The sequence below is a fragment of the Emiliania huxleyi genome (genome assembly GCF_000372725.1).
Source record: "Emiliania huxleyi CCMP1516 unplaced genomic scaffold EMIHUscaffold_103, whole genome shotgun sequence".
Classification (NCBI taxonomy): Eukaryota; Haptophyta; order Isochrysidales; family Noelaerhabdaceae; genus Emiliania; species Emiliania huxleyi.
The window spans coordinates 204582-229110 of record NW_005202237.1 but is presented as its reverse complement, the minus strand read 5'-3'; the positions used below and the strand labels follow the sequence as shown (position 1 = coordinate 229110).

The following is a 24529-nucleotide window of genomic DNA, read 5'->3' as shown; positions in this document are numbered from 1 at the left end:
AGGACCTCCGACTGGAAGGCGCCGACGCGACTCGCGCGCGCCTCGCACACGCGTGCGGGAGGGGAGGGGGTGGGTGGGTCGAGGGGTGGGTTGGGGGTTGGGTCGGGGGGTCGGAGGGTGGGCGGGCAGAGGTGCGGGGGGAGAGGAGCGTGCGGGACGGGAAGGCGTGATGGAGAGGCAGCGCAGGAGAGGCAGCGGGGCTCACAGGCAGCACTGGGGAGGAGGCGGTGGCAAGAGCAGAGTGAGCTAAGTAGTGAGCGAAGTAGTGAGCGAAGTAGTGAGCTAGCTAAGTAGTGAGCTCACCTCCACGTAGAGCTCAAAGGTGCTCGCGGCACGCACTCCGCCCATGCAGCCGCACGTCTCGAGGTCGAGTCCGCTCGCGGGGTCGAAGCCGGGCACCGTCTCGCACACACACGCCCCCTTCTTGTCGTACCGAAAGACGTGCGGGACCGACAGCCAGCCGAGCCTCATGTCCTCGGAAGGCGGCTCGCGGCAGACGGGCACCGTCCGCTCGAAGGGCGCCTCGCAGGCGTGTCGGACGGCGCTCGCGAGCCCCAGGCGGCGGTTGCTCGTCGTGCCGGGCCAGTCGGCGTGCGGATGGAGGGCGGTGAACTCAGGCATCGCGCAGAGCATCACGTCGAGAGCCTCTCCGCTCCTGTCTGCAAGCGCTGCGCGCAGCTGCAGCTCGAAGCGGAAGCGCTCGGTCTCAAACGGGTACGCGGATACGTTTGGCCGAAACCGGAACCTCGATTGGATGCGGAAGCGCCCGTTGCCGAGGTAGTCTGTCGTGCGGAGCCTCTCCGAGTTGGGCAGCGTGAGGCCGCGGTCGTGAGAAAGGAGCTGCTCGTCGGTCGGCTGCCACGGCACAAAGTGGCGGAGATGGCGACACTCTCGCATGGCTGGGTCGGCCCAAACGGAGGCCGGGTGCGGCAGCACGAAACCGAGCTCGTCCGTCTCGACATGCACCTCAAGCGAGATGTCGAGTGGGACGAGACCCTCCGTGACGGAGTGGCCGCCAACGCCGGTGATGGTGGCTCCGACCCCGATCCTGGCGACGCGGCGAACTTTCGCGTTGCGGCGAATAGCGCTGGCGGCGGGTAGCAACGCGGCGAGCAGGAGCGAGATGATTGTAAACGTGTGCATTACACAATGTCAATGTCAAATGTCAATGTCAATGTCAATGTAGTCTAATGTGCCTGCATGCATGTGTATGTGTTGGGCCTATCGGGATTTGGTTACAGGCGGCTGTGGGGGAGGGCCTACGTGGAGGGAGGGAGGGGGTTTGGTCGGTGCTTCTTTCGTTTTTTCTTCGCCGCTACTCGAACGACAGATGGGCTCCAACGATGAGTCGATCGATGACATAATGTCAGCTAGCATGCTAGCTCCGAAGTGATGATGTTTGATGAACGCTGTTGTTATGTCTTATGAAGAGCGAATGGATAGAGTTGTACGGTCTTCACAACAATTTCGTGGCAATTGATGCAAAGAGCGAATTTTGATGGTGATGAGGTCTGACAACATAGAGAGAGAGACTGTCAGTGCCAAAATTCTTGTTGACTTCTAAAATCTCTCTCATATAGACACGCACAGGCCTTGGCGCATGGGCAATTGAGAAGTACAAGCCATTTGTGACAGAGAACTTGGGTCTTTGGAGACGGAGTAGTGTATGCGCTGGACCTTCGTGTGTTGGGGGAGAGTTTTGTTTCTGAGGGAGGGTGTAGAGGATGTAGAGTGTAGAGCGCTGTAGAGCTGTAGAGCTGTAGAGCGCTGTAGAGCTGTAGAGCTCTACATCCGGCGCGGGACGAACTGCGTGCGTTGTAGAGCGCTGTAGAGCGCGATTTTGCTGTAGAGTTTGTTGTAGAGGCTCTACAGCAAAACCGCGGGAAGGCAGTGACTCAAAGAGGTCGAGCCGCGCTAATTGGGGTGTCTCCGAGCTTACTGGAGCTCTGATGGACGGCCCTGACTATCCCTGACACACAGAGAGTCACTCTGACGGCACACAACACCCTATAACTGCGTCATGACCAGCCTGCCATGCGTCGCCGGTGCCGCATTCGTCGCTGTGCTTCTTTAGCAGGCGGTGGACTGTCGGCTGCGAGGACGGTCGCATTTGCGCGAGGCGAGGCGAGCATTGCTGCGCGTTGCATGCGCCATGCCTCGCGCCAGCGCGTGCGGGAGCTCCTGGCTGAGCGTTGAGTCCAGGTGAGTTGCGCTGGCCACTATCGCTACGCCGAGCCGAGCTGACGCGCCGAGGCGCCGGCCAGTCGCAGCCGTGAGGCATGCCAAAGCAGCAGAGGCACCTGCCACCCATTGGGCGGGCAGACAGAAGGCCAGGGCAGCACTGGCAAGTGCAACGCGCCTCATGTCGGAGAGCGACCGTGCGGTTCCGTGCCTCGTTCGCCGCTTTTGATGTAGAGTTTGTTGTTAGTATGATAGTAGTGTGACAGTTTGGTCGGAGGGCGCCCGGGTCGCCCCGGAGCGGCCCCGCGCGGGGAGGTGGGTGGAGGGCGGGCACCACGCCATCGGGCAGGCCACGCGGGGACGCAGCCGGGGCCAGCGCGCGGCGCTAGAGGGCCGGGCGCAAACTTGTTGGACCTGGACCTGGACCTGGACCTGGGTCGGCGAGTTTTGGTGGTTCGAAAAGCGGAGCGCGCAGTCCGTTGTGGCTCAAAACGCGATGCCTCCGCCGGAAGACACGGATGGCGCCGTCAGGAGCGACGAGGCTGGCGAGGCGCCGCATTCGGGCGTCGTCCTGCCGGCGACTAGCGATCTGAGCAGTACATTGAGGCCGTTGGTGGAGAGAGAGCGTCGCGAGCGAGGTGACGAGGATGGAGCTGTGGGTGTAGCCGGTCGAGGCATGGCCGCGTCGTCCACGACGAGGCGTCGGAGCAGGGCGAGACGTCGAAGAGCCGTGACGGTGATTCTCGGGCCGAGGCCGATGTCTTATAGGGAGGAGGTGACTTGTCAGCGCCTTCGCAACGCGGTTCAATTGTGGACGAAGACGTACACGGAGATGGGATGGTGCGACGACATGCAGAGATTTCACGTTGTAGAGCGCCTCTACATCGCTCTACAACGCACGCAGTTCGTCCCGCGGCGGATGTAGAGCTCTACAGCTCTACAGCGCTCTACAGCTCTACAGCTCTACAGCTCTACAGCGCTCTACACTCTACATCCTCTACACCCTCCCTCAGTGTTGTTTGTGTTGGTGAGAGGTGGGTTGGGTGGGAGGGAGGGGGGTGCGGTGGGAGGGAGGGAGGGGTCTACGACTTGATGTGACGCTACGTGATAGAGGGATCTCAAGGTTATCCGACAACGCGAGGAGAGGAACCGACAAACCCAACCCACCGTGAGGAGGGATCGTGACTCATTGTCACAACGTAAACCGCGTCCGAGACGCAACGTAAACAGCGAAGAGAACTCAACTTCCCACCATTACCACCCTCTCCTCGTCAAACGGGTGTGCGATCTAGGAAGCGGTATTGAGGCAACCCGAATGCATCAATCATTCCGAAAGAGGCATCCATCCCTCCCTTGGTAGAAACCTGGCGGGCGCGGTCCGGACTGGGCATCCAAGTACCGGATCCTCTTTAGCCCATCTCTGAGAGTTTGAGTGACTGGCTAGAGACGACGACGACGATACGTGCATACCCTACCTACCCCGCATGACATCCGCCCCCAGCAAAAATTACCGCGCAGATCCCGGTCGGGTGGTGCTTGTATGGCTTCCCTACACCTCTCCCTTCTCCCCCTCCTCCTCCCGGCCGCGGCGGTGCGGGGCGACCCCGGGATTCTCGCGGGGCACGCCCTTGGCTCGGACGTGGCCAACTCGACGACCGTCCTGGAGCCCACCGTCTGCGCTGTCGTGCCATCGGTGCCTGCGCACTGGAGGTTACTACCGCGTGCACTGCTGTCGCTGCGGGAACAGACACGCCCACCTGACCAGATCGTGGTCGTCTCATCACACGTAAAACCGCACCAGTGCAATGTGCTACACAAGCGGCTCAGCCATGGCGAACTCATCGTGTGCTCTTCTGAGACCGGCTGGACACGCGGCGCCAACCGCAATCGCGGTGCGAGCGCGTGTGGCAACGCAACCTTCGTCACCTTCCTTGACGCTGACGATGTGATGCACCCAGCGGGCATTGCACGCATGCTGTCACTGCTCGATGAACACCACGCCGACCTGGGTCTTCACTCCTACGTACCCTTCACGGACCAGCAGCCGCGCTGGCCCGCACGAGCGCCTTTCGTGGTGACACCGCCCAGTGTTTACGTGGCGATCGCGAGGACGGCCGACTCCGAGAGGCGCGGCGACGCCCGCTTTGATCATCCCAGTTGGAAGACAACCGGGCCGGTGCACTATGGCCACGCGACCGTCCGTGCGGAGGTGATGAATTCGATCAGGCAGCGCAAGGACAAGAAAGTGGGAGAGGACAAGGCATTCGCTATGTCAACCATACTCGCCGGCTGGCGCACCGTGTACACGAGCGAGGCGCTCACTGGATATCGCAAGGGAACCTCAGTGCAAAACCCCCGGGGCGTGAAATAAGGAAACGGTGTGAACGAACAAAACTGCTGCCCCTATGGCTGGTGGTCTGGTGCCGCGGTGCCGCTGTGGTCACAGCTCACACATCACAGGTCAGCACAAGGTACACAGCTCACAGGTCACGACAACATTGAAATACGCTAGGAACCAATGGAGAGCAGGTTCAAAAATAAAATCATAGAAGCGATGCGTTTTTTTGTTTTTTACCTTCGTTCCCACAAATTTCTTCTCCGATCTTGGAGCACTTGGAGTGCCCCGATTTATTTCGGCCTCGATCTGTGTCCAGTGGCCAGCCACCTATTTTATTGATCAACACTTTCGATAGACCGAAAGTAAGATCGTTCGGTGCAGAAACCCCGGCCATGCCCATGTAACGCAATTGTGCTCGATTTTTTTGATTTTTTGGTCGAGAAGTGTCTCCAAGTCTTCTGGACCCATCGATGGCCGTCGCCTCGACGCCGCTCGTCGCGGCACCATCGTGCCCGGCCTGGGCGAAGCATCGTCGCGGGCGCCAGCCGCAGTTCGACGGCAAGCCGTGCGAGCCTGCTAACTAAGGAGGAGGACATGTGGCTGTGCCTGGCCGACGGCCGCGCGCGCAGCACCGCCGACCTGAAGCGCCTGGCGACAGCCGCTCGGGTGCGAGCGAAACGAGCAGGAGATGCAGCCGCCGCGAACACGCGCGATCGGCAGGCGCGCGACCAGCGCCGCCGGCAGCGTGAGCAGCACGACCGGCGCGCAGCGCCGGCGGTCGCCAAGACCGTGCGCCCACAACGCGGCCAGTGTGGCTGCCCGGCGCACGCGGTGTGCGGCATGTGCGTCGACCAGGGCAAGCTCGCCGCGGCCGAGCAGGCGGCCATCGACCTGGAGACGCGCTTCCACGCCTCGACGAACGTCGTCATGGACCTGGAGCGGCCCGAGGACGAGACGGCGGCGCTGCTGCAGCGCTGCGTGCACGTCTCCGACGAGACGAAGCGGCGGCTGCTGGGCGAGTGGAGCGACGAGCGCATGGCGCACGCGCTGCCGCTGCACGCATGCGCCTCGTGCGGCGTGCGGGACCCGTCGCTGACGTACACGCGGGTTGACGTGTCGGCGCTGCCGCGTACTGTGTCTGTGCGCGTACTGTGTCTGTGCGCGTAGCCGGCGGCGAAGACGATTTAGAAAAGGAGTTGCGGTGTTGATCGCCGCGGGAGCGCTCTTATTTTTTCTCAGAAGAAAACCCAGCTGAATTTCGTCGACGAAGGCTCCCAAAAATGGAGACAGCAAGAACTCCTCGCGCCGGCCCGCTCAGACTCGCCGGTCTACTCTGCGCGGTCTCCATCTTGCCTTTTCTCGCCGCGGTCAGGCATCGCCCCGCGCGCGTCAGTTGGGCGCCCTGTGAAGCGCTTGGCTGGGCGTCCAGCTCTCTCGGCCTGAGCCGCTTCTGCACAAACTTGCCGGCTTCGAGCGTCCTGCATGGTCACGACGGCGCTCTTGAGGCGTGGAGATCTCCGGACAGGGCCATAACGACGCGAGCGACAGAGACCGTCGTGCGGCGGGACATACCGCTCATCTGTCTGCTCGACTCTGGCGACCCAAACTGCCTGTCTGCCAACATGGGCTCAATGCACGGGGCCGCGTCGCCCGGCTCGGAGCCGCCGCTGCTCTACCGCGTGTCTGGGCGCTGGTGGGCTCCGCTCCAGTCGGTGGTGTTGAGCGACGCAGCAGGGCGGGATCTGCTGCTCATGCGGCGTGTCCCCTGGGCGGCCGGCGAGGGCTTCCTCGACGCAGCTGGCTCCGCCGGTGCCGGAAGCGTGGCCGAGGCGGCGTCCATTGCGCTCGAGTCCGCCACGATGGCGTACGTCTGGCAGCTCTACTCCTTCGAGCCACTGTGGCCTGCGCATCGCGCGAGCACGAGCGACTGGTTCGGCGGCGGCCGGCGCCTGCACCCGTTTGGCATGGTGCGCGAGCGGCTGAGCTTCCCCGGCTTCCCGCAGTACGAGATGCAGGTCTCGAACGGCTCGGCGGCCAACGAGCGCGAGTGGCGGGAGTGGGGCGGGTGGCCGCTGCTCTACCGTGCCACCACCTCTGCCCAGCAGGCCACCACCACCCTGGCCGCCTCCAACCCTCCAACTCTCCCCGCAGGTCCCAGCTCAAACACATCTCCCCAGATCTCCCCAGCCCTTTCCAGATCTCCCCGCAGGTCCCACTCCTGCTCAAGCACATCTCGCCAGATCTCCCCAGATCTCCCCAGATCTCCCCGCAGGTCCCACTCCTGCTCAAGCACATCTCGCCAGATCTCCCCAGATCTCCCCAGATCTCCCCAGATCTCCCCGCAGGTCCCACTCCTGCTCAAGCAGCTCGTGCTGATCCGCGACGGCGCCACGCCAGACCCGTGGGGCCACCTGTCCTAGAGGCAGAATACACGCATTCTTGCACCTTAAGGTCTTCCAGCTAGCACCCGAGAGGACACGGATTCGGCCGTATTCAGCTGCATCCTCTGTATTCGCTTCCCGCCCTGATGTTGGCGTACTCACTTTGTAGGGACGCTGTGGCTCCCGCCCTTTGCTGGCGACGACGACGTGCTCGCGACATACGAGGCGGAGTACTACCTCGGCGCAGAGGCGCTAGAAACAGGGGGGGGGGGGGGGGGAAGAGGGGGAGAGAGAGGGAGAGGGAGGGAAAGAGAGGGAGAGGGAGAGGGAAAGGCAGAGGCAGAGGCAGAGGCAGAGGCAGAGGGAGGGAGAGAGGGAGGGAGGGAGGGGGAGAGAGAGAGGCGACGCACACACACCCCGCCGCCGCCGCCGCCGCCGCCGCTCAGGCGCTGCTGGTCGACTCGAGCGCAGACGTGCACCGGCTGAGCCTGGCAAAGGGCACGTCGCCGCTCCTCCTCTACGCGTTCGCCACCGCGATCGACATGACGCAGCGGCTGGAGGAGGCCGAGCGGCGGCGGCGGGAGCGGGAGCGAGAGCGGCGAGAGCAGTACTCGCACGGCCATGGGTACTCGTGATGGCGGATCTTTGAGTGGTGTGGCGGGATTCGGAGGACGGGTGGGGAGAGGATGCGGCGTGTCCGCCTGCGCGGTGCAAAAGAAAGAAAACGCTCACGCGTTTGCCCGGCTGCGGCACACACCCTCGTTGTGTACGCTCTCTCTCTTGTGTACGTACTTTTAGCTTACCCCCTGGGAGAAAAGGCTTTAAAGACTTTTGGCAAAACTAAAGGGAGAGGGTGGTGTGACACAAATGAGAGGCGGGAGTGGGGGAGGGTACTTTACCGTACGGCGTACGCGGATCGCGGTGCGGTCAACGCCCGAGCGTTGAGGCTTGAGCCTTGCGCGCAAGGCGGTTGATCTTTGCAACTGCAGGCGGCGAGAAGCCGCCGCCGAATGTCTCGTGGAGAAGCAGGTTGAACTTGTTTCGTTTGGTGAAGATCCCATCATGGTAGTGGCCACGCTGTGACTTGACGTAGCCTTGGCCGGTGGTGTGGTCGAACGCCCGTTGACCACGGAACCCCGTTGCTTGCAGCCCATGTTTGCAAGGCGGGCGCGCTCTTCGGTGTTGCCGAAGGCGAACTTGTCTCCAACGGAGCCGGGGTTGCCTCCGGTGGCGGTGCGGCCGACCCCAACGGGCAAGCCACCCCGGAGGGGGGTCCAAAGTTTGACCTCGCTGATTTCGTCTTTGCCCCCGGGGCGTCCTTGTACCCGCATGACACCATCACACCTCACACCATCACACCATCACACCCCCACACCTCCATCACACCATCACACCATCACACCCCCAACTTGCCGCTCGTCGTCAAGCGGGCAAAGTCGGGCCAGTCCGGCGGTTTGTCGCGGGCGGAGCTCGAGGTGAAGCTGCTCAAGGCGGTGAGCCACCCGCACTTGCTGCCGCTGCTCGGCTACTGCCTCTCGCCCGACGGCGTCTGCCTTCTCTCGCCGCTGATGCGCGGCGGCTCGCTCGAGAGGCGCGGCTGCGCCTCTCGGATCCCGACCGCGCTGCGCAGCTCCGGCGGCTGGGGATGGCGGAGGCGCCGAGGCCGCTGACGTGGCGGCAGCGCGTTCGCATTGTTTGCGAGGCGACCGAGGCGCTCGTCTACCTCCACTCCAAGGGCATCGTGCACCGCGACGTCAAGCCGGACAACATCCTGCTCGACGAGAAGCTGACCGCTGTCCTCGCCGACACGGGCTTCGCCAAGGACCAGCGGCCAGACGCGTCTATCCGCTGCCGCTCGACTGCCGCCCTTTACATGACCACGGGCTACCTCTGCCCCTCGATCATCAAAGGGGGCGAGTACTCGAGCAAGACGGACGGCTACGCCATCGGCATCACCCTCCTCGTCTGCCTCACCAACCGGTCCGAGGTGCAGCTCACCGACCGGTGCGAGGACGAGTTCGAGGAGGACTGGACCGACATCGACGCGGCGAAGCTCGCCGACGTGGCTGCGGGCTGGCCAGCCGACGCGGCTCGCGCTGTCAAGGACCTCGCGCAGGCGGGAGACGGGCAGAAGAGCCTCTGCCACAACAGCCTGCGCAAGAGGCCGACGCTGCCCGAGGCTCTCACGACTTTGCAGGCGATGCTCTCTGGCTCGCAGAGAGGGGCGGGGGTGGAGGAGGCTGCGCTGGCACCTCGAGACGAGGCCGCCACAGCAGCCGCTCGCACCACCGGCTACGAGCCTTCGCCGCTCTCGGTGCAGGTGCGCGGCATGCGCACGCGCAGGCGCGCATCCAGGACAACATGCTGCTCGCCTTCAAGACGCTGATGCCGCGCCTCGACGCTGTTTACGCCTCGCGCTCTGCGGCGGCGCCCGATGGCTTCGAGGAGCGCATCAACTTTTGGCACCGCCAGTGCGGCTTGCCGGCCGAGCTGCGGAACCAGCTGCACTCGCTGCGCATCTGGGCGAACGCGGCGAGGCACCACGACGCGGCGAGGTGGAGGAGGGACGGGCCGCGCAGCGAGGGGGAGGCGTCGCGGCTCGTGGCCGCGGTGACGGAGGCGATCGGGGCGCTCGAGGGGTAATGTTTGTGTACGAGTGTTCCTCGAGGTCGTATGGTACACCGTCGTCGGTGTGTACAAGCTAGGCCTAGCCCCCCCTGCCGTAACATGCACGTCTAGGCGTCGTCAACTCGTGGTTCTCTCGACTCTCGGCGCGCGACAATTCATAAAAATAAAAACCTTGGCACTTACCTTGGCGCTGCCAACTGTGGGGCGGGGCCGCCCAAGCCCCAAGGCCGCGCCGGGCAGGGGGCGGGCGTTTTCCCGTCGCGGGGAGTTTCCCGTCGCGGGCTTAGGGCAGGCACTCGGAGCAGCCGTTGCAACCCCCCCAGGTGCACTTGTCATCCCAGGCCTGCGTCTTGTCCTCACAGAATGACTTGCACACCGGGGCTGGCTGGCTGGATGGGGGGGGGCTCGGTGAAGGAAGGCTCGGGGGAGGCAGAGCAGGTGGAGGTGGAGTGGGAGCAGGCGGCGGAGCAGGCGGTGGGAGGGAGGGAGGCGGCGGAGAACTCGGAGGAGGCGGGGGGGATGGCGGGGCGGAGGGTGGTGCGGGCGGTGGGGAGGAGGGAGCCGACGGTGGAGAAGAAGAAGAGGAGGGTGCGGCGCTGGGCGACGACGACGGGGCAGAGCTGGGAGCTGACGAGGGCGGAGAGAGGAGGGAGCGGAGGAGGGAACGGAGTTCACGGCATTCAAAGTGCAAGGCCCAGTGCGCGTGGGTGAGCGGTGGTGTGTGTGTGTGTGTGTGTGTGTGTGTGTGTGTGTGTGTGTGTGTGTGTGTGTGTGTGTGTGTGTGTGTGTGTGTGCGCGTGTGTGTGTGTGTCTGTGTGTGTGAGGGGGGGGGTCACGTCACTGCATCCTCTGCCGGGGTTCCTCCCGTCGGCCCGTCGCCTCTTCTTCGTTCGAATGTTTTTCAATCCATCCTTCACGAAGCCCTCCCATGTAGCTAGCGTTCTTTGCGAATGTCTCGAGACGGCCAGCAGGCGCTGTCTGCTCGGCGCGGTCTGTGCGGGCCGCTCGTCCTCCTCGCCCTTCTTTCGTCTCCCCTGGCGCTGGGCTCCCATCCCTCCCCTCCACCCTGGGGGGTATCTCCCTGGGGGGGTCCAAGCAAGCATCCATCCATGGACGCTGGGGGGTGTGGGGGGAAGGGGGCAGCGATTCGCCCCATCCAAGTACCCGGCGCGACACACTAGGATTTGCGCGATGACACACTCGATCGAGAGACGACCGAGAGAGTATATTCTAGGATCTAGCAAAACGCGGCGCCGCTCGCTCGTGTGTTCCTTGAGGCACGCGCGAGGAGTCCAACAAAGCGCAACACTCAGTGTGGACTGGATGGCGCCGAGTCGGTCCCGATTTCCAGCTGCTGGTACCGTTGCGCCGCGCTGGCCGAGCCCGAGGTCGGCGTCACCTTGAAATGCTGCACGAGCTGCGCCGAGGCTGCGTCCGACGCGAGGGAGCGCTCGAAAGCGCCGTGCAGGCTGGCGCCGTGCACGCTGGCGCTGTTGCAGCAGCTGGACTGGGCCGCTCGGCTGCCGCGGCTGCCGGAGCGCCGCGCAGAGCCCCGCGTCGGCGGCGTCGCGGCGAGCTCGTTGCCGGTCGGTCCGCCGAGGGCGAGCCACGCGGCAAAGTCCACATCCCTGCCCGCCCGAGACGCGAGCGGGCCGAGCCGTGCGCGCTGGCGCCCCGCCGCCCACAACCACATCCCAACCACGACTGCCGACACGAGGAGCGCGCCGCCCGCCGTAGCGGCAGCCTCGAGCACCTCGTCTTCGGTGAAGGTGCCGAAGACCCGCACGGCGGCCGGCAACGCGGCCTCCAGCCGCTCTTCACCCTCCACTCGCGCTTGGGCCTCCAGCTTCTCTTCGGCCGGCGGGGCGAGCGTCGGCTGCGACGCGCCCGCGGCTGCCCCCGCCGGCGGCGGCCGCGTCGCGATCCAGTGCAGCAAATTGGTGAGTGTCATGCCGGCGTCGAGTGCGCCCAGCGACTCTGCGCGCTGCCACGCCGCGCCGCTGTCGACCACCGCAAGCATTGCGACGAGAAACGCCCTCCACGTCTCGTCTTTTGCCGGCAGTCTGCGCATCGACGTCTCCCAGCTGGCCCTGCTGGCGGCAACCCATTTCTGGTCGAGCAGCGGCTCCGACGCCTGGGGCGTGAGCGGGATCACCTGGATGCCAAAGATGAAGTAGTCCTCCCGCCCGAACCAAGTCGACGCCTCGGCCTTGAGCCCCCACAAGTTGCCGACCACGCCGTCGCGCGGCCAGCGAGGCGGGTACACGCGCGGCACGAACGACGCCGAGCCCCAGGCGACGGGACTCGCCCCGGCGTGGTAGTAGACGGCCGCGGCCTGCGTCTCTACCGCAGCCAGCAGGCGGCCGAGCGAAACCAGGCGCTCGTTGCGCAACGCGAGGCCGAGGAGGGCGATGCCGTGCCACGCGTTGAGCGCCTCAGACACGCTCTCCTGGTTGCGCCCCGCCGAGGAGGCGAAGAGGCCCAGCGCCCAAGAGTGGCCGCAGAACGCATCAAAGTGGCGCAGCGGCGGGAAGCGCCGGTCGGAGGCGCTCGGGCTTGCGACGTCCGCGACCAAGGTGAGCAGCGCGGGCGTGCGGGCGGCGAGCCACGTCGTGTTGGCGCGCCCGAGCGCCGCGGCGGCGTACAGGAAGTAGCCGTAGTGGAAGTGCTTATCGTTGTGCCAGCCGACGCCGAAGGAGGCGGCCGGATCGGCGAGCGCCTCAGTTGGCACGACGCCGCCCCAGCTGCGGTCGTACGAGAAACGGCACGGCGCCTTCCCGCCGTCGCAATCGAGCCAAGCGTCGAGCGCGGCGGCGAGGCGGCCTCGCACGGTGGCGGCGGCGTCGGCCTCGCCCAGCTCGTCGGCGATGAGGGCCAGCCGGCCGAGCGCGCCAACCTCCTTGCCGGTCCCGTAGGAGTCTGCCGCCGCGACCCGCTTGCTCGCCGCGTCGGCACGCAGCGCGGCGCGCAGCCGAGGCACGCGGCTGGCGGCGGGAGGGCGGGCCGCCCCCCACCGCACCGCAGGTCCGAGGGGGAGGCGCTGGGTCCACGCTCCGTCGTCACTCGCCACGCCGAGCGAGGTGCCTTTGGCGCTCCACTGCGCCAGCTCCGGCAGCAGCTCCCCCGCCCACCCGCCCTTTTCGGCGGCGGCGGCGAGGCCGGCAAGCTGGTGCGGCAGCGCCATCATCAGCAGCGCCCCTTCCCCCTCGCTCCTCCACGCGAAGCGGAGCCGCCCGTGCGCGCCGTCCCCGACCCCGTCGACCGTCGCACCGACCCCTGGAAGGCCAGCGGCGGCGGCAGAGCCCGCAGCAGCGGCGGCAGAGCCCGCAGCGGCGGCGGCAGAGCCCTGCGAAGCTGCAGAGCCCTGCGAAACTGCAGAGCCCTGCGAAGCGGCGGCGGCCGAGAGCGGGACGCGTCGTGCGTGGCGGTCGAGGACAGCAGCGGCCGCGTCCGAGTCGGCGATCACCGCCCGCAAGCTGCCCTCGAACCCTCCTCCCGCCTCGCCTCCTCCGCCTCCGCCGCCTCCGTCTCCGCCGCCGCCTCCGCCGGCCGCCTCCAGGGTTGCGGCGCCGGAGGTGGCGAGGGAGAGAGGCTGTGAGGCGTAGAGGAGCCACCGGACACCCGTGTCGAGACGCACCTCGAACCGCGTGCCAGACGCCTCGAGGCGTCCCGCCGCGGCGGCCTGCCCGTTGAGCGAGAGGATGGAGCCGTGCAAGAACTCGACCAGCGGCGCGCGGCACGCCCCGGAGCCGTAGCTCACCGTGGCGTATGGCATGCCCCGCACCAGAGGCGCGCGGTAGAGAGCCGCCTCCCCTCCGCCTCCCTCCCCTCCCTCTGCGCGCCACTCGACACTCACTGACAGTGCGTCCCACGCGACGATGCGGTAGCTCGAGGCGGCGCGGCCGGCGCAGCCGAGACGCACCCCGCGCTCGCGCGAAAGGACGCCGACGACGGCGACCTCTGGCGATTCGGGCTCGCGAGGCAACGACGCCCACAGCCCGCCGCGCCGCACCTCCACCACGAACGGAAGCATGTCGAACGCCGCGCTGCCCGGCGGCGCCTCGGCCGCGCCCGCCGGCGGCGCACTGAGCGCAAGGCCCATCCACCATTCGTGAGTCGGCAGCGGAGGCGAAGAGCGGCGCAGACCCCACACCGCCCCGGGCGAGAGCGGGTGGTCGACTGGCGGAAAGGGCGAGCAATGGTCAGCCGGCCCACTGCACTCGCTCAGCGGCGGGCCACCAAAGACGTCACCCGACAGAGGTGCCAATTGCGGCGGCCTTTGCCCTCGGGCGGGTTTGCCCTTGCCTTTGCCCTCGCTCCGGCGTACCGGCACGAAGTTGTGGAGCGGTGAGCTCGGCGAAATGCTTGGCAACGGCAACGCCGGCAGTCCGCAGCAGTCGAGGACGACTCCGCCGGTCGTGGGGCAGCAGTCACCGGCGAGAGAGGCGCAGTGTGCGTACGCGCTACAGGCCGCCATATTTTTGTAGGCCTTCACCCACTTGTCGTCCCTGTCTGCTGGTTCGGGCTCCTTGCACTGGGTGCAGCACTGGGCGGCTTCGCACGGACCTCAAGACCTCGAGACGGTTCAAGTCTGATCCGGCCGTGTCCCCAGCAGAGAGAGAGAGAGAGAGAGAGAACCAGCTATGGGCGTGTCCACGTTGGAGCCAGGTGTGGTGTGGGCGCGAGAATAGCTCCGCCGTTCATGGAGGCAACCGATGCGAGTCGACTGGTGTGTGTCGTCGTGGTTTCGTATCAAGAATTCTCTCTCTCTCCCCAGCACAGCTTTGCTTCGACGGGCGCCTCCCAGGGTGCTCCAGGCGACCGACTCGAGCGGCATGCGGCTTCGGACAGGCCTCGGCCCGGCTCCTGGCGGGTCGCTGAAGCGTCTCGGCGGCTCTCTCTCGGTTGCGCGGTTGCGCGGTTGACGCTTTTTTGGCGCTCACGGCGGGCGGCGAGGCTGGCCTTGAGGTCGCAGCGAGCCGTCCAGACCTCTCACGGTGGTCGCGCATATCACGTGGCGTCGGTCGCCTTGGAGGCGGCGGAGACGTCCAGCGGCGGCGCATTTGATGGGCACGCCCGGCAGCGCTGCGGGTGAGCACGTGCGGTGGCTGAGAGAGTGCAAGGCCCACCGCAGAGTGCAAGGTCCTGCAATGATAGCCCGCTTCTCCACGCTGGCGGTCGGAGCGGCGATCCTGTTACATCGAGATCGGGCCTCCTCATTGAGCACTTGAGCACTGGATAGGGTCGATTCCGCGTGGTACGGGACCCCTCGACCGTCTCGCCCTCCCTCACTGGTGTGTTCATTGGGGGGGGGTCATAACAAACGGCCTCCTCATTGAATTCTTGTGCCCGACACTGCGTGGCGACCAAGCCCCCAACATGAGTCGACGCACGCAGCCGAATGCGGCCTGCGAGAGTCAGGCGGTCAGGCGGTTGCTGGCGCTTTCCGTGGATCCCAGCGCCGTTGGACGCACGGACGGGCTGCACCCATCTAAAATTGGCAGCCCACAAGGGCAGGGGGGCGGACATTGTGTAGCCCTGGGTAGTCGACGGGCCCCCGGGGGCGACCGGGGGTGCTCTCGGGGGGGTCCCCCCCAGTCAAGGGGGTCTGGGGCGCAGCCCCAGGAAGCCCGCCCGCCGCCGCAGGCGCCGATTTTTTGGGGCTTTTTTGACTGATTTCCATGAGGTGTTGCTACTATTTTGGGACCAGTTGAAGCCTAAAAATGGCTACCACTGTGTGCTCTAAGTGGCTGAAAACATAATAAATTGTTTTTTGAGCCCCTACGCCCTCGGGACGCGCGCCGCGCTACTGCTCCCGGGCCAGGGGTGTAAGGGAACACACTAGGGCACACCAGGGCCGGTCTAGCCGGCCTTATCCCGCCCACAGCCTTCGAAAACGCACAAAAATCGCACCGCCGGAGCCGCGGCGAATCGCCGCCGGAGGCCGCGTGTCGCGCCACCGACGGCCGCACATCGCACCCCCGGCTCCGCGCCGCTGCTCCACCGCGCCGGCCATCCAGCGCGCACCCCCCGAGCTGCTGGACCCCTCTTAAAAAGCCACAAAGCCTCGAAAGTAGCCGTCGACCGTCAGAAGGATGTCGGCCGCGGGCTCGCCGCTCTTGCGAGCGGTCGGCGGCGTCTAGGGCGGAGCCAGCGGTAGTAGCGGTGGTGCCGGCGTGTGCCGTGACGGAGGGGGTGGCGGCGGGGCGCGGACGGCGGGGTGCGGCGGCCGAGGCTCCAGGGGGGGGGGACGGCACGCCGTCCGCCTCGCCCTTCACGTCGCGCTCGCCGTCGGTGCGCAACATCGTCGACCTGGTGCGGCAGGGCCGCTGCACGCTGCTCTCCGCGCTGCAGCAGCAGCAGATCATGATGCTCGAGAGCCTCATCTCGGCGTACGTGCTGTCGGCGCTCTCGCTCGAGGGCGCGCGCTCGTCGGAGCGGCAGATGATCGCCTCCTCGTGGCTGCTCATGATTGCGCAGCTCGCCTTCTCGTACGCCACCCCCATCCAGCAGATGCACCCGCAGCGGCCGCTCCGGTCGCTCTTCCACCCGGCCATCTTCTTCTCGATGTTTGGGCAGGCGGTGCTGCACCTCTTCGCGATGCGCGCGGCCGTCAACATGGCGCGCGACGAGATGGGCCCCGAGCGGCTGCAGGAGGTCGTCGAGTTCTTCCGGCGCGAGCGCTTGCGCGAGCTGAAGGAGGAGGCGCAGCAAGCCGCCTCGGAGGAGGGCGACTACATGGCGCAGGCGATGGCGCTGTGGACGACGCCCTTCATGCCCAACCTGCTCAACACGTGCGTCTTCCTCGTCGAGACGGCGCAGTGCATCGGCGTGCTGCTCGTCAACTACTAGGGGACGAACGACGTCCGCCGCAATTCGGACAATGATGCTCTTTCCCACGCCCGCCACATGACGCCCACCGCCGCCGCGTTGGGCGGCGCGCGCCGACGCCGACCATCACCACCGACCGACGGCTCGCACGGCCGTGCGGTGAGCAAAAATTTGGGTCGCTGCGCGCCTGCCGGATGCTCTGCGACGTCTGGACGCTCGCCAGAAACGCCAGGAAGCTTGCCTTCCACCCCTGGGCCCGAGGGCGAACGGCAGTGGTCGGCAGCCTCTGCGACGCTCCGATCGGCTCCTCGACCTCATCGCCTGCGACGAGCCAGCATGGCTCGTCGCTCGACGGCAGCCTGCTCAGTATGCTCTTGGCATTCTGTACAGCCTCGCCAGGCTCTCTGAGACGGCCTGCAGGGCCGGCGCGGACCGCCTCGGGCGCGATGGCCCTCCTCAGTACCTACCTCTTTGATGCCTGTCGGCTCTCCAATCTCGTCGCCGGCGGCAGGCCCGCATGGCGCGCTGCTCGATGGCAGCCTGCTCAGTACGCCTTGGACAGTGACTTCTGCCTCGCTGCTCTTACTGCAGCCGCCTCCGGGGCCGGCGCCGGCCGCCTCGCTTCGCCAGTGCTGTCTACGCCTGCGACACGCGTGTCGGCTCGCCGCCCGCGTCGCCCGCGGCGGGCCCGCATGGCTCGCCGCTCGTCGGGAGCGTTCCCAGCAGGCTGTGCAGGGCAGTCTGCCTCACTCAGGGCGCCGCCGCCGCTGCGCGGGGCCGCCACCGGCGCTGCTGCCGTGAACACTGCCGCCGTGTACGTCACCATCGCCTCTCTTCGTCGCCGATCTCGCCGACGCCGCTCGCCGCTCGCCGCCGCCCCGCCCTGCCCTGCCCTGCCCTCGCACAAACAAACAAACACACACACACACACACACACACACACATACACACACACATATACACACACAACACACCCTGCCCCAACCTCGAGCGCCCCGCGCCTCCCGCCTCACGCCCTGCGCCTCACGCCTCGCGTCCCACGCACGCCCCGCGCCCCGCGCCCCCTCACCTCGCGCCTCACGCCTCCCTCCCCACCCTCTCAGGCATTTCTCCTCCCTGCTGCTCGCCGACTCCTCCTTCCCCCGCATGACCGACGACTACCCGTCCTTCGGCGACTCCCCCCTCTTCGGCGCCAACGTCTACTACCGGGGGACCGTCGCCCTCGGGCGTACTGGAATGATCCCAGCGGCACACGTCTACGAGGGGGGGCTCCGAAAGGTCGGCATGCCTGGCATGTCGGCTTACTAGGCAGGTCATTGACCTCCCCCCCGCTTGTCCACCTGGCGTGAGGGGCGGGAGCGCAGCCATTCCAACGGCTGGAGAGTTTCTGAACGGCCGTGCATGCATCTGCATGCCGGCTTACTAAGAATGTCCCTCGCTCCTGCTCCTCTCTCGGAAGACGCGCGCCGGCCTGGGGGACTCGCTTGCGATCCCGCTCCAGCCAGAGGCCGCGTGAGGCGTGTGGGACGGTGTACGCTGGGGCTTGGCCCCAAGTGCACTGGCCTCGCGTCTCGAGGGGAGGGCGGCTCGTAACTGAGGTTCGCCGTCAGGGACAGTCGTCCTCCCCTTCTCGGCCGGGCAACTAGGTCATTGAGGCCCCCCCCGGGGAAGAGACCGAACGGCCGGCCGACACTCTCGGCCATTCCAACGGCCAGGCCGCTCGCTTAAGGCTGATTGGCTAGACGAGCGGCCTACCTCCATGGGGCTGTTGGCACGGGGGGAGGTGTCAATCACGCTCCCGGGACGCCGGAGAGATCGGGTTGGTCTCCCCCGCCTTCAGCCCTGACCCGACGGGGACGCCACCACCCTCGCCCAGGGATCTACAATGCTGTCTTAAGGTCCGACAGGTTCGGCACCGGGCACCGCCTCGGTATACAAAATGCGCCTGCGGGCGGACCCTCACAGATCACAGATCACTACAAGGGGAGGCCCTGGATGAAGGGCATCTCCGAGAACCACCCCCTCTTCCTCTCCGTCTTTGCGACCGTCGCCGGCTGCGCCGTCTGCGCGTGGGGCATCTTCCCCGAGGTCAACGAGCTCATCCACCTGGAGCCAATGCCGAACGACGCCTTCCGCTACAAGCTGATGACCCTCGTCGGCATCTCCATCCTAGGCACCTTTGTGTGGGACCGGCTCTGCGTCGCAATCTTCGCGCCCCCCATCTTCCGCGCCATGCTCGACGAGGCGAAGGCACTCACGCCCGCCGACGCGATGCCCGCCATCATGTCGCTCGGCAAGGTGCTCCTCGTGCTCGCCGTGCTCGGCTCGGGGAATATCCTCATCTGGGGCGGCGCCTACTACATGTATTCGCAGTTCAAAAAGGCGCGCGCGCAGCAGGCCATGGCCTCGATCTGAAGGCTGCTCTGTCTAGTGCTGCGCTGGCGGGAGGGCGGGGGCGGGGGAGCAAAGCGCGCGGGGGAGTTGGGAGAGAGAGGGGGGGAGAGAGCGGGACTTAGAGCGGGGGGGGCTACTTGCTCGTGTCGCTGCGTGCTGGGGGGGTGCACGTGCAGGGGACCGGGTCTCGAGGGGGCACACGACAGTGGCACTGGCCCACACGGCGGCGTCGCGGCCGTCAGGTTCTATACGTTTGCTCTGTACAAATGACTAACGGGTCCTCAGCTGCTGCGAGATGCACATGCAGATTGCAGTCCAGCAGCGAGCGCAAAATCTCCAGCCAGTGTTGGGCACAACATGTCAGACACACAGACCGACAGGGACCTGGGTCCACACACCACAGTCGCCTCCGGCCTGGAGACACGGCCCGTACAGTAAGTAGAACACATAAATGGGGACCCTTGCTCGCTCCACAGGGCGGGTCCCAACCACGCAACAGTGTCAGCAAGGCGCGTCTCCCGTGAGGTGTGAGAGCTACGAGAGCTCTGCTGCCGCCTCTGCTGCCGCCATGGCCGCCTCTGCCCTGGCCCTGGCGGCGGCTGTGCGGGCCGCGCGCTTCGCCTTGGCGGCGGCAACGGCCGCCTCCGCCGCCGCCAGTGCCTCGGCCTCCTCCGCCGCCGCGGCCTCCTCCTCCTCCGCCGCCGCTGCCGCTGCCGCTGCCGCCTCGGCGTCCGCCTTCCGTCGCGCCTCCGCGGCCGCCTCCCTCGCCTCGCTCTCCTCCTCGCCCTCCTCCTCGCCCTCCTCCTCGCCCGCCTCCGCTTCCTCGTCGCCCTCCTCCTCGCTCGCCTCGCCCGCCGCCTCTCCCAGCGCCTCCGCCAATCCCTCGACCGACGTCTCCGCCGTGATGCCGTACCGAATCCGCTCCTCGTGGAGCGTCTCGAGAAGCCTGATCAACCCCTCCCTGTCCAGCTTCGCGGGCTTGGCTGCGGCTGCCTCCTCTGAAGGCGCCTCGGACTCCTGCGACGGCCCAGCGCTGCCACTCCCGCCGCCCTTCTTCTTCTTCTTGCCCTTCTTGCCCTTGGCGCGCTTCTCCGCCTCGACCTCCGCCAGCAGCTCGTCGGCGTGCCGCGCCGCCTCCTTCTCCGCCGCCGCCCTCGCCGCCGCCCTCTCCGCCGCCCCCGCAGCCCACGCCGCCTCCTTCGCCGCCTTCTCGGCCGCCGCCTTGGCCGCCGCATGCTCCTCGAAGGCGCGCACGCACTCGGTGTGGCCCCTCTCCTTGGCCGATTGCAGCGCGGTCTCGCCCGTCTTATCACGCAGCGTCATGTCAGCGCCCGCCCGCAGCAGGCAGAGAAGGGCGGCGGGGTGGCCGTAGTAGGCGGCGAGAGTCAGAGCGGTGTCGCCGTCGTTGTCCTGTAGGTTGATCTCCGCGCCGTGCCGGACCAGCGTGTCGACAACCCGCTCGTGGCCTTCGTAGGCGGCCTCCATCAGCGCAGTGCTGCCATTGCGGCCTTTCTGGTCGACCTCCGCGCCGTGCCGCAATGCCAGCTCGACCAGCTTCTTGTGGTCGTTCACAGCGGCGAGACTCAGCGCGGTGTCGCCGTTACTGGTCTGCAACGAGACATCCGCACCGCGCTGGAGCAGCGCCTTGGCCAGCCCCTCGTGGCCGCAGACCATTGCGACCATCAGCAGCGTCATGCCGCTCCCATGAGAGCCGCAAGCAAAGGTGCACTCGAACGTCGCGTCGACCCGCCCGCCGCCGTCGAGCCACGACAGCACCGGCGACTCGTCGCCTCGCACAGCCGCCTCAGGCACCGCCTCGCTGCTCAGCTCGGCCTCCGCGCCCTCGCCGCTCGAGGCAGAACCCACGGCACTGGCGCCCGCCTCCGTCCCGCCTGCGGGTGCGCCTCCCGCCCGTGCGCCGCCCGCCTCGGTCAACGGCGCCTTGCTGCGCGCCGTCGTCACCTCGCCGAGATACGTCCTGAAGGCCTCGACGCATTCGGCGTGGCCCTTCTCCTTGGCAATCTGCAGCGCCGTCTTGCCCGCCGTAGTGCGCAGTGTCATGTCAGCGCCCGCCCGCAGCAAGCGAAGCACCACGGCGGGATGGTTGCCGAGGGCGGCGAGCATCAGCGCTGTGAAGCAACTGCTGCCGGTGGCCTGCAGGTTGATCTCTGCGCCGTGCCGGATCAGCGTGTCGACCACCCACTCGTGACCTTTTAATGTGGCGTTCATCAACGCAGTGCCGCCGGTCGTGCGGCGTCTCTGATTGATCTCCGCGCCGCGCCGCAACGCCAGCTCGACCAGCTTCTCGTGGCCGTTGGTGGCGGCGAGGCTCAGCGCGGTGCTGCCGTCGCTGTTCTGCAACGAGACATCTGCGCCGCGCCGCAGAAGCGCCTCGGCCGACTCCGCGTGGCCATAGCACATTGCGACCATCAGCAGGGTCATGCCGCTCGCACAAAAGCCGTCACCAGAGGTGTGCTCGAACGTCTCGTCGACCCACCCGCCGCCGTCGAGCCACGCCAGCACCGCTCCCGCTTGATCATCCTTGGCCGCCTTCCGAATGCTTGCAGGAACGGCGCCGCCGCGCGTCGACGGAGGCGGCGGCTTGCGGCTTGCGGCGCTGACGCGGGCCGGCATATCTTGCACCGGGGGAATGTGTTTTCTTTATTTGCGCTAGCTACCATCCTCTAACTTTTTCACCATTGCGTTCACACACCTTGTTATATTTTGAGAAGAAAATACGTCATATGGCGCTGCGCGCTGGTCTATGAGATTCACATAACCCCACCTGGAGGCCTCTCTGTTTCACCACGCCAACCCCAAGTGCCAAGACGAGAGGAGATCTCAGGATGGAGAATCCGAGAGGAGCCGCTCCTCACCCGTTGATGCGTGCGTTGCGTTTGTTTGTTAACTACTTTCAATAAAACAGATTGCAGTACGGTTGCACAGTCAATGTCGATGCAGGGCCTCGAGCTCCCTGACCATCTTGAACGGGTCCTCACTATTCGCCCTCAGTGCATCGGCCTTCGCGCGCGCGTCCCGGAACGCGACGGAGGAGGGCGAGTCCTCTTTTCGGTCGCCAAAGAAGATCTCATACGCGGTCGCGGGCCTCGCGAGTCCTCCGCATTTTGGATCGCCCAGCCGTGCCTCGAGAGGTCCTTTGCATCTCTGGCCAGGCAGCTCGTCAAAGTTCTGCCTTCGGTAGCGCTCGACGTCCCTCTCTGGAGGACGGACAGCCGCAATCCCCGCCGCCGCCCTCGCTGCTGCCATCTCTTCGGGCGTCTGTGCGTCTCCATGACCTTGGGCTGGCATCTCTGCGCCATCACCTCGGGCGCAACAGTATCGCGTGCCAGTGCGGCCACAAACTCTTTGTAGTCAATCTGGCCGTCTTGGTCGGGATCGCAAGCGCGGAAAAGGGCCGCGATTTGCTTGTCCTCGAGTGGCGCGTTCCAGTTGTCCAACGCTCCACGGACCTGTGCCTCCGAGAGCCTGCCATTGCCGTCGAGGTCGATGTTCTGGAACGCACGGCGCATGTCGACAAAGCGCTGGTGAATGGCATCCTGCACAATTTCCAAAGAGCTCCCGCCCTTTGCCATCATAGCGTTAAGACCCGGCCCGTCGTGACCGTCGCGCAGGCTGGGCCGTACGTCGCCCCGGCGTGTGTCGGCCAACACGCAACAGCAACACGTAACCGTCGCGCCGGAAAATCTGTAAAAAGAAACCCCTGCACGCCAACCTTCTTTCTCTCTCGTTTTATGAGCGCCACGCGACGCACCAGCATGCGCTTATACGCCAACACCTACACAAATGCGATTTTATTCGCACAGAGGGCACGCGAGGTACGACCGTGCCCGGCCGTGCTATTAAAGCGACTCGGCTCTCTAACAGGCTGCAGCCCAGAGCCACACGGAGTCTACGCGCATCGCTTGTGCATAGCCTCGACCAATCTCCTGTTCACGGTGCAACCGTGAACAAAGAGCTTCTTCGAACCGTTACAAACACGACGCGAGCCGCCCAGCAGGGAGCCTGGGCGACTCGCTTTGACGCTGGCCAGGCCGGAGGCGAGTGCCGCCGCCAGGCCACGACCGACCGCGCCCGTCCTACGGACGGGCGCAATGGGCCAAACGGATCCGCGCCGCAGTGCGTGCAGCACCGCGCCGCCAGTCCAAGACATGCAAACCGCAGGCTTTGCAGCGAGGACCAGCCTGCTCAGCTTCGAACGAGGAGCCAGCAGCCAACAGGAGGACAGCAGTCGTCCACGCCAGCTGGAATGCGAGGACCGCCCCAGCCGCAGGTGGCCCCATACGTAATGCTTTGCGCAAAGCACCGTGCAAAAATGGCGTCTTTACATGGCCATGCAGCAAGCAGTGCCGCCAGATGAGCACACGGCCATGGGCGAAGTGCACCCGCAGGGCCAGCTGGCATTGCGTGGTGCACTCGCAAATCAACCCGCCCTCTCGTGCCAAGGACGGCGCGAGGGGAGCGCGAGCATCCACCAGCAGCCGTCTGGCTGCTGGTGTGAGCCATACTCAACACGCCGCGCGGAGCGGAGTGCGGAGCCATGAATGAGCAGTAGAGCCTGCGCCCCGAAGCACGGCCTGCGGCCCCTACCCTGCCGTCGGCCCGCCACTGGCGGCGTCGAGGACAGTTCGAGACGGTGTGCGGTGTCAGCCTGTGAGGCGCACTGCACTCGAACTGCACTAGTGGAAGCACCAACACGGCCCTCGGGCTGTTTTGGGGACCCGGACGCCAGCGGCCCCCCGGGAGAGGGGTGTCCTGGTTGTGTCTTGTCTGAGTGCCAGCGCACGCAGCTATCTTAACGGCGTGAGGTCAGCAAGAACCCTCGCGGCGTAGTGCAGTCTGTGAGGGTGTGTGCCTGCACGGATTGCACAAGTAACAAATCACTCCTGTCGGCATTCCTCCGGAACGGGGCGACAGAACACGTGTTATTCCGTAGTCGGGATGACCACAAATCGTCAGGGCACTCAAGAAGAGGCCAGCCGGCACTTCGAGCTGCGCTCGACATGGGGATGCGCACAGTCAATATGTCAATGCGCGCCGCGCGAGCGAGTCTAGAGACTCGGTCGCGAACTTTCCGAGAAGGAAGACAAGTGGGGCGGCGGCGTCGACAGATATCGACGCCGCCGTCGCCGCGCATCATGACGAGTTCGCATTCCCCATGTGACCCTCTATACCTCACCTTCGAGACAAGCCAGGGTTCAACCCAATGGACCTAGTGTGGCGTCGAGGCCCGCACTGTCTGGACATGCGGGCCGCGGCTGACAGAACGGCGGGCTAGGCATTGAGAGCCCAGGAGTTTTAATTCGCACAGAGGGCACGCGAGGTACGACCGTGCCCGGCCGTGCTATTAAAGCGACTCGGCTCTCTAACAGGCTGCAGCCCAGAGCCACACGGAGTCTACGCGCATCGCTTGTGCATAGCCTCGACCAATCTCCTGTTCACGGTGCAACCGTGAACAAAGAGCTTCTTCGAACCGTTACAAACACGACGCGAGCCGCCCAGCAGGGAGCCTGGGCGACTCGCTTTGACCTCCCCCCCCGCCCCACAGTGCGCCAGCGGCGCATTTGGGATGGACACCACACGTCGTCACACCGAGCAGCTCTCTGTCAACGGAAATTTCTCAGTTCTGATGCGTCATCCGGATGGAGCAACTGGCTTTGCTTAGATTGGGAGTCCTTTTGCTATGTGCTCTACGCGGAGAACTATGCCTCTTTTAGCCTCATCCTGCAGGCGATAGCCCAGCCCGCGTGCAGCGGTG

At 65.9% G+C, this 24529-nt stretch overlaps 6 protein-coding genes across 6 annotated transcripts; 4 read left to right on the top strand and 2 right to left on the bottom strand.

Annotated features, from left to right (window-relative positions):
• Positions 1–3721: 3721 nt before the first annotated feature.
• On the top strand, positions 3722–4552 carry EMIHUDRAFT_222449 (hypothetical protein; the record flags this gene model as incomplete). The annotated part of the gene is made up of 2 exons (XM_005793077.1): positions 3722–3874; positions 3947–4552. The coding sequence occupies 2 exons, from the start codon at positions 3722–3724 to the stop codon at positions 4550–4552; spliced, it is 759 nt and encodes a 252-aa protein (XP_005793134.1).
• A 423-nt stretch (positions 4553–4975) lies between these two features.
• On the top strand, positions 4976–5686 carry EMIHUDRAFT_360880 (hypothetical protein; the record flags this gene model as incomplete). The annotated part of the gene is made up of 1 exon (XM_005793076.1): positions 4976–5686. A coding segment is annotated over one exon (711 nt), but the record flags the coding sequence as incomplete, so codon positions are not given.
• Positions 5687–8773: 3087 nt separating this feature from the next.
• EMIHUDRAFT_360870 (hypothetical protein) lies at positions 8774–9543 on the top strand (the record flags this gene model as incomplete). The annotated part of the gene is made up of 2 exons (XM_005793075.1): positions 8774–9220; positions 9256–9543. The coding sequence occupies 2 exons, from the start codon at positions 8774–8776 to the stop codon at positions 9541–9543; spliced, it is 735 nt and encodes a 244-aa protein (XP_005793132.1).
• Positions 9544–10837: 1294 nt separating this feature from the next.
• On the bottom strand, positions 10838–13630 carry EMIHUDRAFT_108376 (hypothetical protein; the record flags this gene model as incomplete). Its single annotated transcript, XM_005793074.1, has 2 exons — positions 10838–13081; positions 13166–13630. 2 exons carry the CDS (start codon positions 13628–13630, stop codon positions 10838–10840), a joined length of 2709 nt encoding a protein of 902 aa, XP_005793131.1.
• A 2162-nt stretch (positions 13631–15792) lies between these two features.
• On the top strand, positions 15793–18774 carry EMIHUDRAFT_69586 (hypothetical protein; the record flags this gene model as incomplete). The annotated part of the gene is made up of 3 exons (XM_005793073.1): positions 15793–16185; positions 16276–16368; positions 18325–18774. Coding segments are annotated over 3 exons (936 nt in total), but the record flags the coding sequence as incomplete, so codon positions are not given.
• A 513-nt stretch (positions 18775–19287) lies between these two features.
• On the bottom strand, positions 19288–22349 carry EMIHUDRAFT_222441 (hypothetical protein; the record flags this gene model as incomplete). The annotated part of the gene is made up of 4 exons (XM_005793072.1): positions 19288–19342; positions 19667–19821; positions 21733–21969; positions 22050–22349. The coding sequence occupies 4 exons, from the start codon at positions 22347–22349 to the stop codon at positions 19288–19290; spliced, it is 747 nt and encodes a 248-aa protein (XP_005793129.1).
• Between the last annotated feature and the right edge of the window lie 2180 nt (positions 22350–24529).